The sequence below is a fragment of the Poecilia reticulata genome, linkage group LG18 (genome assembly GCF_000633615.1).
Source record: "Poecilia reticulata strain Guanapo linkage group LG18, Guppy_female_1.0+MT, whole genome shotgun sequence".
In the NCBI taxonomy this organism is placed as follows: Eukaryota; Metazoa; Chordata; class Actinopteri; order Cyprinodontiformes; family Poeciliidae; genus Poecilia; species Poecilia reticulata.
Window position 1 is genome coordinate 6,589,545 of NC_024348.1, and position 11,899 is coordinate 6,601,443.

The 11,899-nt window shown below is 39.4% G+C and overlaps 2 protein-coding genes across 2 annotated transcripts in view; both read left to right on the forward strand.

The window, feature by feature from the left end:
- Positions 1–1,463: 1,463 nt before the first annotated feature.
- LOC103480294 (poly [ADP-ribose] polymerase 14-like) lies at positions 1,464–10,119 on the forward strand. The gene is made up of 15 exons (XM_008435179.1): positions 1,464–1,720; positions 2,969–3,061; positions 3,221–3,457; positions 3,547–3,771; positions 3,851–3,917; positions 4,701–4,847; positions 4,973–5,032; positions 5,278–5,454; positions 5,685–5,823; positions 5,919–5,977; positions 7,233–7,312; positions 7,403–7,622; positions 7,705–7,859; positions 7,936–8,113; positions 8,252–10,119. The coding sequence occupies exons 2-15, from the start codon at positions 2,969–2,971 to the stop codon at positions 8,530–8,532; spliced, it is 2,118 nt and encodes a 705-aa protein (XP_008433401.1). The 5' UTR covers positions 1,464–1,720; the 3' UTR covers positions 8,533–10,119.
- Positions 10,120–10,738: 619 nt separating this feature from the next.
- Positions 10,739–11,899, forward strand: part of LOC103480296 (poly [ADP-ribose] polymerase 14-like) — a 13,623-nt gene continuing 12,462 nt past the window's right edge. The window contains exon 1 of the mRNA XM_008435180.1: positions 10,739–11,037. Coding sequence (XP_008433402.1) covers positions 10,863–11,037 — 175 coding nt within the window. The 5' untranslated portion in view covers positions 10,739–10,862. The remainder of the gene's footprint in view (positions 11,038–11,899) is intronic.

Below are 11,899 nucleotides of genomic sequence, written 5' to 3' on the forward strand. Positions count from 1 at the left end.
CTAATGAGGCAATGAAGCCTCAAGCTGTTTCACCACATAGAGACTAAGCAGGCTGTGGATATAAGCAACACTTCGGGTGTTATTGTCTCTCATCACTCCCAGATGGGACCGTCTCGTTGCAGAGAAACAAGTTCAGGGCTCCGTTAGTCAGTATCGTKAGTTAAAATTTTCACGAAAGTAAAATGTTCGTTTTTGTGGCACATCTGTATCTTATTTTGAAGGGATATATAAACGTTACCATAGCGACCAGAGTCAGAGATGAGTAGAGCTTGTGAGTCTTAAGTCTGGTTTAGACTGAAAGATTTAAGAATTATCGGCCGATTCTCCAAACCTCTGTGACCGCAGAGCTTATAAAAGTCCAACAGGTTCGATCGGTTCGTGTGTCCAAGGCAGGAGCAACACGAMCCGATTCCAGTCACGAACATCCCGATTYCAGAGGATAATCCAGTAAAACCCCCAACATAGTGGGAATTTAGAATAACCAAACACGGATGACGATGTAGAAAAAATAGTGATAGTTTGTGGAGTCATTTTAAGAGATAGAAGAAGTAACAAAAAGAAAAGACGGCGGATGAAAGACGACGGGAGCAGCCGCTCTATTTGCTGCACTATGATTTGGAGGTGAATATGTTTTTTCATAGTAAACATTTTTAACTGAATAAACATAATAATGACCTTTAGATTTAATAATAAATATTTCCACATATCTCCGATATCCACCAGTCAGTTGCGCTGTTTGGGATTCCCCTCTGTTCTTACGTCACTGCGCTTTTTGATTGGCTACCTGTCACATTCAGCAGGTTGTATTCTCGTTCCCAGACAGGAAAAACCCCACAGGCTGCTATAAAAACTCCAAGACAACCCAAATTGGGTATATTCAAGATTTAGCCGGGACACCAACATACCCCAAAAATAAATCCCAAAGCTACTAATTAAAAATGAAACCAATAAACAAATGTAATTCATTCATGGTAGTATAAATGTGGAATCAAAAATGACATTTTTAGTGGCTTTCATTTCAGCATTATGTAATTCTTAGAGAGAAATGTCTGGAGTTTTTTTCGTGTAGTTACATTATTTAAACGTCCTTTGACAAATTGCACCTAAATTTATTTCACAGAATTAAAAATACCTATAAGATAAAAAAAATAGTTCAAAGTTTCCAGAATGGAGGATATTTATTTGTTAATTTATTAATATTTAGGCGCTATAATTACTGTCAGAACACTAGTAATCATTAAGGATTGCGTTCCTCTTTTTGGTAATTATGATAAAGACGCCTATTATATTTTCATTGCGGTTTTGCAAACAGGTGCAGCTACCAGCGTTGCATGCTTCTATGTACCGACTGATATAGAAGCATCAGTCGGTATATGTTTCCATATCAGCCGGAATATGGAAGCATATTCCGGCTGATAGGCCTCCATATCAGTCGGTATATGTCTGTCTCCAGCTAACGATCAGGGCGAGATGCGTGGTACACCCTGACCAACAGGCGGCGCAAACGAGCAAACTCGACCTAAACACACCAGCTGTGCTCCGCTCTGTGACAACTCCACTGCTGCCTTGATTTATGTAAAGATAAGTCTTCTTCCGTCTGAACCACGGTCAAAGAAAGGCTACACCTTATTTGGTGTAGTCGAACAAAAAAGGAGATTCCAGTACAGAGTCATATAGTTGGCGGGGAGAGTTTACTGCTTTGCTTTTAAGGAGAGAGAAGGTAAGAAACAAAAATAAATTGGCTAAAGTTTCTTATCCTGTCGTGGAATAATTACTGGCTTTCACCGTTTTTTTACTTGACTTGCCTCTTTTGTTTTTTGCTAACTGTTTATTGCTATATTTGTTGCTGTCGATGTTTTTAAAACAAACAACAACAAAAAAACAGGCACTCTTCTAGGTTTCACTTTCGCCTCTCACTGAGCTCATGCTGAGGAAGTGCACTATCCTAGATACCCGAACCTGAGAGCAACAGCTTTCTCTTTTGGCAAGCAACTTTGTGTGTCAAATAATTTTTGTTGTTCCACAAGTAAATATATCAGAAACGTATCTATACTTTCCTTAAAAAAAATAAATAAATAATAATAAAAGCTTCTACATTCCTACCAACACAAATTAAGCAGTTTTTAAAAAAATGTGCTAAGCCTGAATCTAAGTGCTACTAAAAACATGTTCGCCTTGAAAAATATTATAAAATACAAAACTCGACAATGAACAGTACTGCGGGTGTGTGCTGGCTCTCTGAGCCTTTTCTTCAGGATGATTTTGCACGGAATGGGTTATGATTGTGGAAGATGTTCCGTGGAATGTGCAGTCATTACCCATTCAGACAGTGGCGCAACTACACATTATTCAGGTGGATGCGAAAACATAAATTCCCCCCCCCCGCCCGAGGGAAGGAACGTCAGGGTGAAGGAGAGACGCTCACTCGCCCCCCTCCCCAACCTCCCACACTGGGGCGACGATACGTGAAGGGCAAAACTTGCCACATTTACCTCGTCATGTGCGCGAGGTGAAGGAGCGTAATGCTTCAGTCCTTAAGTGTACGGGAAAACAATGCGTTGCATGCGCTGCATACCCACTTTTTGCGCCACTGCATTCAGACATCTGTAAATGGATTGAGTGGGCAGGGGTGATGTTGATGATTTACTTTTCGAGCCATACCGGCTACTCACACCACCTTTACACTATGTCACGTCCCCCCAGCTTGCCTCTTGGTACACAGATCAGTAAGTAACTTGGGGCTTAGTATCTTGACCCGAGGGCACTTTGACACGGTTGGGAAAGATGGAGTCAAACTGACAACTTTGTGACTGCAGAGTGCTCTTTGCCTCACAGGTACCTCTGAGACTATTGTACCTGTCACGGCAGTTAGGGTGGATGACGTCTGAGCAAAGTCATAGTAATAGGCTGAGAAGGACAAGTAAGCATGTGATGGGCATTCTCAGGTCATAAGTTTTTGCCATTTCAGATGTATTTTCCGGGCCAACAAGCAGCAAGTGGAGCCACTCCTGGAACCGGTTACCAAGTGGAGGTTGTTCAAGGAGCCATTGAGGATCAACAGGTAAGAAACCGTGCATCCATGTCAGAATTGCATCAATAAATACCTCAATACTTCATTAAGGATGTTTAAGATGTTGAAGTGGATTGTGTTAAACTCTAGATTAAACATGATGTTTATACTGGTGTTTAGCTAGTTGAAACATATGTTTTCCTCCTCTAGGATGATGCCATTGTATGTCCTATGATTGGCCATGATCCTTTCTGTTCTCGCATTGGAAAGACTTTGAGCAATATAATTGGAGGACAGCTGGAAGAAAAGTTTAACAAAGAAACGGGAAAGGCGACTCTGCCAAGTGAAACAGTTGTGGTTGAGGGCCTACCTGGTCTTCAATGTAAGGCAGTCATCTTCCTCAACCTACTCTGCTGGGATAATAACGAACATGGAACTGCAGTCCAGGTGACGAACTTGTGTAAAAATCATTCTCCAAATGTTGCCGTTTCCGTGTCTTTTTCAAAACTACAACAAGCGTCGCTTTCACTTTCCAGGCGCTACGACAGGGAATCAAACGGATTCTGTCTGTCTGTAAAATCAGAGGCTACAGTTCAGTAGCTCTGCCGGTTCTTGGGACCGGCGCTCTCTTACGCTTTCCACACAAAATTGCTTCCACAATTCTTCTGGAGGAGATTGGTGTATATGGACAAAACCGAACCAAGAAGTCACCCTTCCTAGTTCGAGTCATTGTTTACCCAAAGGACAAAGAATCGAGGCAGGTTAGAGAAATCTTCCCACTTTTGTTTTAAAATTGAAAGTTTGACACCCTTTTTTAAACATTTTTTTTTTCTTTTACAGGCCTTTAAGTGCGCCCAGGGTGTGTTGCTTCAAAAAGGATACATAAGCCATGTTAATTTAGCTGAAGGTTATATAACTTATTTTTTTCATAATACTGTGAATTTTATCTAAATGATCTTAACATATTATTGTTATCTCATCTGCATTTGATCAGAGTTTTGACTATTTGGCCTATTTGCCATTTTTACTGGTCCTTTAGTGTTGAACCACTAGCTTGTGATCCAATTCAACAAGAAAAATTAAATAAGCGCTTGCATAGTTTATAAGAAAGTATTCAGTGTATCAATTAGTTTAAATTTACAGATGACCAGAATGATTAAAGGCAGTAAAATCTATACAGACTGCCATGAAACCAGGACTTTTTACACTTTGATAAAACTTTATGAAAAAAAATTAGCAATAACTGCTTCGGCATAGTCATATTGTATACAGACCTATTCAGTAACTTATAACATTATTGAAGGGGTAACTTGTTTTATTCTTATGTTTACAGTGAATGAAAACATGACATTTAAGATTAGAATATTACATCAGACAAATAAAAGACATTTAGGGGACATGAAAACTATATTAATTGTATTTATACACACTGTATGTTGGTACATTAGCAATAAATATTATCATATCTATAATAACTGCATACATTTTTTTGATCGCCTGAACATTTTAGATTTGTCTCCAACTTATACTTCAGAGCTCTAAATTTAAACATATTGTTGGAATTTACAGATGTTATATTATTAGAACAGGCACAACAGAATGACCAGGAAAGAACACTGAACCCGTTTGATTTATAAAATTTGTGATTAAAATGAAAAACATTTTTTTGCTTTTGTTGCCACCTCTCCAGGTTCCTTTTACCAATGTGTGTCTGCAGTTGATGACGAGGTCACGGCCATGATCGGCACAGTCAAACTTCAGCTCGTCTGCGGCGACATCGTAAACGCAGGAACTGATGTCATTGTCAACACGACCAACTTTTCTAATCTATGGTTTGGTAATATTTGAGTGTTTACTTTTTAATAAACATAGAAAAGAACAAATGGGTTTTACTGGTTTCCTTATACAGCATTTCAGTTGGCCTTCATTCTTACTGATACGTGTATCTTATATATTTCAAAGGTGTCTCCAAAGCCATTCTGCAAGCAGCAGGCCACGCTGTCCATGCTGAGTTGGTGCAAGGTAAACCTCATTGACAGATCTAAAAATATATATAAATTGTTTTATGTTCATAGGAAATGCATCCTTGAATCACTTACGACCAAATAAAAAGTGAGCAAAAGTAGACTTTGGATCAACAGTCATATTCATTTTTAATAGTTTTTGACTTCCAGATGCCCTCATATGAAAGCTATTATCTAACCGTAATTGGAATATGTTTCAGATAAAGAATACAGAACATCTTGTTTGCTTTTGTTTGCTTTTAGTGGGCACTCCAGAAGACCTCATTTGCACAACATCAGCTGGGAAGCTTGGATGCAAACAAATAATCCATGCCAGGTTCAAGGGCAGCACCTATAGGATCCGTAGCACTTGCAAAAAAATCCTGCAGCTCTGTGAGAGCAACGGGTACGGCTCAGTGGCCTTCCCAGCCATTAACACTGGTTTGTATAAACTTATCTGTGTGTCACTTCATACCTGCTTGCTTACAGTAGTTAATCTGTTAGGTGATAAGAAGGGCAAAAGTTAAAATTTTAGGGTTGAAATTAATAATAAGTTTGGAATTAGTGCTTAGCAAGCTTAGACGGTAAAGAAGACCCAACCAGCCACGTTAACCATAGAAACACAGCTAATAATAGCATGTCAACTTAAAGCTGTTTGTTCTCCCTTACAGGACAGGCCGGTATGCTCTATGGTGAATCTTGTAGAGCAATGCTGGACGGCATGGCCGTGGCTGTCAAGGAGATGAATCCAGATTTTGTATCTCTGATCCGCATCGTCATCCTGGAAAAACAGGTCTTTCAGGCTTTCAGGTTAGATGGTGAACTCAGAGCAGCCATACTATGCGTTTTTTTCTTTAGGTCGTGATGCACTGTTTCAATATTGTAACGTTGTAATGTTCCAACAGATCCGAGCTGGAGAGTCGCTGTCAGCAGGATGACGTTCAGAGCTGGTTCAGCTTTCTAGGTTTTATTTACATTTCCTTCAGTGAACCATTTTGACATAGATTAGTAATACAACCCGGGGGCTGCACAGTGGCGCAGTTGGTAGAGCTGTTGCCTTGCAGCAAGAAGGTTCTGGGTTCGATTCCCGGCCCCAGTCTTTCTGCATGGAGTTTGCATGTTCTCCCTGTGCATGCGTGGGTTTTCTCCGGGTACTCCGGTTTCCTCCAACAGTCCAAAAATATGACTGTCAGGTTAATTGGCCTCTCCAAATTGCTCCTAGGTGTGAGAGTGTGTGTGCATGGTTGTTTGTCCTGTGTGTCTCTGTGTTGCCCTGCGACAGACTGGCGACCTGTCCAGGGTGACCCCGCCTCTCACCCGAAACGTTAGYTGGAGATGGGCACCAACAACCCTCCCGACCCCACTAAAGAACAAGGGTGCAAGAAAATGGATGGATGGATAGTAATTCAACCCACTCACATAGATAATATAACTCACTTAGAATTATTTAGTTTTTATTTGTATTACATCATTTGTATTAAAAGGTAGTTCTTCTTCATCTGCCCTCTAGATAAGGGGAAGTTACACTTTCTGGGCAAAGTTATCGCATGAAGGATCTGCACCACTTATTCCTTTTTCCCAAACTTACTTACTCTGGGACATTAGAGCATACTTTCTCCACCATCCATTCTTAGTTCAGTTGGTTATTCTTTAGTTTTCTTCATCTCAGTGATTTGAAACTAAAGACCACAGGTCACATGCCTCATCTACAAAAGCAATCATATTTAGCCTACGCTGGCAAAAGGTCATCTACACTTATAATTCATGTACGTGGACATTAATTATGGGCCATTCATGCTAAATATAAAAGTCCAGTTCAAACAAACTTTAGAGAGGCACTTCTACAAACCACACTTCTTCAGGTCACTTTATTATTGCTGATGTCCTGTGAAGTTTTGGGACAACATGGACTGAAGCAAGTAACATAACTATACACATAACAGCAGGACCTGGTGTCTTTACTTAACCAAGTTGCACTTCCTATATTAAAATTGTGTTGGAGCCTGAAGTCAATGACTTTCTTGCCAACATTCTGAAAATTAAAAATCATAAAATTTAGTCTGTTCTGTTAGTCCATCAGCCTTGTAGATTTTGACCAAATTCTGCTAATGTATGGAACAAGGTTATTTTTCTTTCGTTTTACAATCTCATCAGTCAAAAATGTTAACGAAGCCTGTAAGGAAAAGCAGTTCTTTAAAGATGTACATTTCATGTTTTAGGGTTCTCTAAACAACCAACAAAGAAAATACTGGACATGTATTTAGCAAGCTCATCGTCTACATCACCTCAAGACCAAATGGTAATGCAATGTTCCCAACACCTGGTCCAGTGGAGTCACAAGAAATCTACTGTGGCTTTTGATGTCGTCAATGTCATGAAATATTTGCAGGTTGAGCTTCCAGAGGGAGCAAAGTGGGCGATTGAAGATGAAAGTGGAGAATTGCTGGAACTCTGCCTGCTTGACAAGGAAGCTGACTTGAAGAGAGAATTGTCTTTGGAAATGTCGACAAAGGATGGCAAACGCTTCACAGTAAACTTAAAAACCAGAGAAGCAACAGACTGTTCGACAGGCACATCGTACAAAATGAAAAATGTGGTAACTGAACCTGGTATGCTGCATATTGTAGTCTCTCATGTTCCCATTATTCAGTGTCTAACTGAGCATTTAAAATCTCTAAATTATTTGATTAGACAATGTGGCTTCTGCTTTGGCGCTGGAGTTACCGCCACACTGGGAACCTATGACTGGGCAGCTCTTTAAAAAGGTAGAGTTAGACCCTAAATCGCCCGAGTATCAGGAAGTGGCCAACAATTTCCATAAAACTACTTCCTACACTATTCACAAGGTAAGTTTGCTTACACAGAAACATCATCAAATTATCCCAGCAAAAACAAAATGTGACTAATTCTTTGGGAACACAGATTGAGCGAGTGCAGAACGTCTACCAGTGGCACGCCTTCAGCATCTGCCGGTACCGTATACTTTCCAAGAACGGCGAAGCAGACCTGGGTGAAAAGTTTCTCTACCATGGCACATCTGCAAAATCATGCAACACCATCGAAAGAGACCGATTCGACAGGAGTTACGCAGGACAGCATGGTAAGACTTGATTTAAAAAAAAAAAAAAAGAAAAGCGTTCCCAGAATATAACGACTAATGTAAAATGACAAACACAATCAATCCCAAAATGTTTATCATTGTGTTAAGTGGATTTGTTTTCATGTGACTGCCTTACAGCTACAGCATTCGGAAAGGGGGTGTACTTTGCTGTCAACGCAAATTACTCAGCCACCCACTACTCCTTAGCAGATGAATCGGGCTTAAAGCGACTGTACGTTGCGCGTGTTATTACCGGCCGCTACACAGTTGGTAATTCCACCATGAAAGCCCCCCCTCCTCGAGGTACAGACCCTGCCGACTGCTTCGACAGCTTGGTAAACTGTCAGGTGAAGCCCATCATCTTTGTTATCTTCCACGACGACCAGGCCTACCCAGAGTACCTCATCACCTTCAGCTGAGCAAAACTAAGGACACTCGGAAACATTCACACCTTGCGATTCATAGTCACTGTTCACTCACTGTGCCATTCCTCTTCTCAGTGCCACTGGTCTGATATGAAATCCCACAATTTGGGCTTCTCCAGCTCTACCTCTCATTCACTGTTTTCATTCAAACTTTTTACCAACCTGCTCTGAATGATTGACTTTTGGTGGGAGAAAAAAAGACAATGCTTTGGAAAGAGTTTCACACTTTTGTCATTCACAACCAATCACTGTTTGTTCTTACCGCCAAATTTGACTGTGGGTATGGTGCCATTTCTAAAACCAGTCATGTGACATCCAAAAAGTTACAGTAGGCTGTTACCTGAACAGATTTGATCCTTCCTGTGTTTTGAAATCTGGTTCCACTGTTTTGCAGCAAACTGGAGACAAGTTTCAACTTACTTGCTCTGTAGCAGCTAAGTTCTACAGAGCACTTAGCTGCTACAGAGCAAGCAAGTTGAAACTTGTCTCCAGTTTGCTAATCCAGAGTTTTCCTAAGAGCATTCCTTGGTTATTGGATTGCTTTTTTTGTGTGTTTTTTATTTAGGTGTCCTATGGATGAATTTTCCTTTGCCAGTCATGACCCCCAACGGTGCTCACTGGAATATTCAGAAATGTACAAAACATCCATTTGTATCCAATGTAGTTAGTATTGTTTTTGGTATTTTTAAGGTTGTAAAGGTCTAAAGAGAAATGTTTGCTAAGGTAATCATTTTCTGCAAAGTTAGTTGATTTTAATTTGACTGATACAAGGAGGATTGCTTTCTACATAAAACCAATCCACAACAGGTGGTCAATTGTTAGACACTTTACCACATTATCCTTCCGCTGTAGAACACATAATCTCTTTTGAATTAGTTTGACCTCCTCTTTCAGATCTGATTGTATTGTGTGACTGGATTTTGACCTGCAGGTTGAATGGGAGGTCAAAAAGGAGCGATGTCAAACTCAGGAAGTGTCAGTATTGTTTGTTTATAAGTGCCAGCCAACTTCAAGCTCTGGAAATAAATAACCAATAATCAGTTCATAAAAATCATAATCCTACCAGGCTGTTTAAATTAGTATATATGTAGAGTAATTGCAAATCTTTCACAACTGCTTGTGAAAGTAGTCTCTCCTACTATTCTCAGAACATGAGTAGATCTGAAAATAACTCCCTTTTTTTAATCATAACTACTTTCTGAAATATGCAAGAACATACTGTATTTGTATTGTGCTGAGGGGTTTGGTAAATTGGTGTATTTTTTAATGGGATATATTTTAAATGGGGAAAACTTAACAATAACTAACTGATATTGTTCAGTGTAGCTCTGCATCTCCCATGGATTTGAGCTTATTAACTAATTGGCTGATAGTCCCTGAGTGTTTGACAGAAAGGACTTACAACCATGAATGGACTGCTTTATTTTTAACACTTGTGTGTTTAAAATATATGGACTCAGCTTGTTGGTTTTGTCTGAGCTGCTTATGTTAGTCTTACATCACTGGTGATTTGTTCTTTATTGCTGTACTTTTTACTGTGTTTTATATGTTTTACAGGTCAATAAATGTTTTTGTGCCAGACACAGAAGTGGTTTAAACATTTATGAAATTTTTAAAATGTTACAATACAAATGTTTGAAATCAAAATTTAGAAAACGTTTTGCCGAACAGATAATGTGAAGTGACGTACTCTTATGTTAGAGGATTTTAGCAATTTGGACTTTGGTCCAAAACCACTGTGAATACCACTGAAGCACCGTGTAACATATACTGAGCACATATTATTCAGACTTTTGTTAATTGGACAAAAAAATAATAAAACACAATATTTATAAACTCAAATAAAAAATTTTATTTTATTTTTTCAAATTGATGCATGAATAAACGCAGTATATTTCTTAATACTACTAGTAAATTTGGGGTAAATTTGTTTATTTATTCATTTCACCATGACTTTACATAATTTTATTTCACATTGCAGTAATGGAACCCCCAGGGAAAAAACACTGAACTTGTCATACATTAAAATTACAAATTACATCCTTATTTCTTTATGCAAAATAAAATGGAGAAAGTTATATCCTATCTTTACATACATTTGAGATTTCGGTGTTGATAAGTTGCAGAACCTTGTTGTCAGACATCGTGATTTTCCCCCCCTCTGCTGACGTCAGCTCGTATCAATAACAGGAAGCGCGTGTGGTGCAAACTCGTCGTGCAAAACGCCAGCTGATTTCCGAACAGCCACAGCCGCGTTCAGGTGCGGCTTCCAGGTGGAATAAACTTCCAAGTTTATTCGTCAGTTGCTTCAATTAGCGCTCACCATGGACGCTTCTTACAAGTTCCCCGTCTTCTTCAACTGCGACCGTTTGAACGACGAACAAAAAAAGAAGATAGAAAATTATTTCCAGATTCGGCGCAAATCCGGCGGAGGAGAGAGCGGCTCGTTGACTGAAGTCGGCGGAAAAGTTTACAGCATTGCTTTTAAAGATCAACAAGGTGAGGCAGCGGACTCATTGAATATACAGTTCAACTTTCTTTTATAAGAATGAGTTCCAGTGAAAGCGAAAGTAAAATGTAACTGGAGGATATGTCGCAGCATTCATGGTAATATATATATATATATATATATATATATATATATATATATTAGTTTAGGAAGGTATTTTGGTAGACTTATAGAATGTTTTGTTAATATGCTGTTCAGGGTTTTTTTTTCCTGCTAGGCTTTCTATTTTTAGACATGGGACAGTTCATAGTTTCACTTTCACACCTGAGTGTTCAGCAATTAAATAAGGTGGTTTGCCCCCCACTGTGTATATATATATATATATATATACACAGTGGGGCAAAAAAGTATTTAGTCAGCCACCAATTGTGTAAGTTCTCCCACTTAAAAAGATGAGAGAGGCCTGTAATTTTCATCATAGATGTACCTCAACTATGAGAGACAAAAGGAGAAAACAAAATCCAGAAAATCACATTTTCTGATTTTGAAAGAATTTATTTGGTGGAAAATAAGTATTTGGTCAATAACAAAAGTTCATCTCAATACTTTGCTATATACTCTTTGTTGGCAATGACGGAGATCAAACGTTTTCTGTAAGTCTTCACAAGGTTCTCACACACTGTTGCTGGTATTTTGGCCCATTCCTCCATGCAGATCTTCTCTAGAGCTGTGATGTTCTGGGGCTGTCGCTGGACAACACRGACTTTCAACTCCCTCCACAGATTTTCTATGGGGTTGACATCTGGAGACTGGCTAGGCCACTCCAGGACCTTGAAATGCTTCTTACAAAGCCACTTCTTCGTTACCCGGGTGGTGTGTTTGGGATCATCGTCCTGCTGAAAGACCCAGCCA

What these genes read in the sequence shown, in the direction of transcription:
- LOC103480294 (XM_008435179.1), top strand. Translation starts at nt 2,969, where the DNA reads ATGTATTTTCCGGGCCAACAAGCAGCAAGTGGAGCCACTCCTGGAACC. An exon ending in CTTTTCTAATCTATGGTTTG is followed by an intron (nt 4,848 to 4,972) that starts GTAATATTTGAG and finishes TATATTTCAAAG; the next exon opens with GTGTCTCCAAAGCCATTCTG. An exon ending in CTTCCCAGCCATTAACACTG is followed by an intron (nt 5,455 to 5,684) that starts GTTTGTATAAAC and finishes TCTCCCTTACAG; the next exon opens with GACAGGCCGGTATGCTCTAT.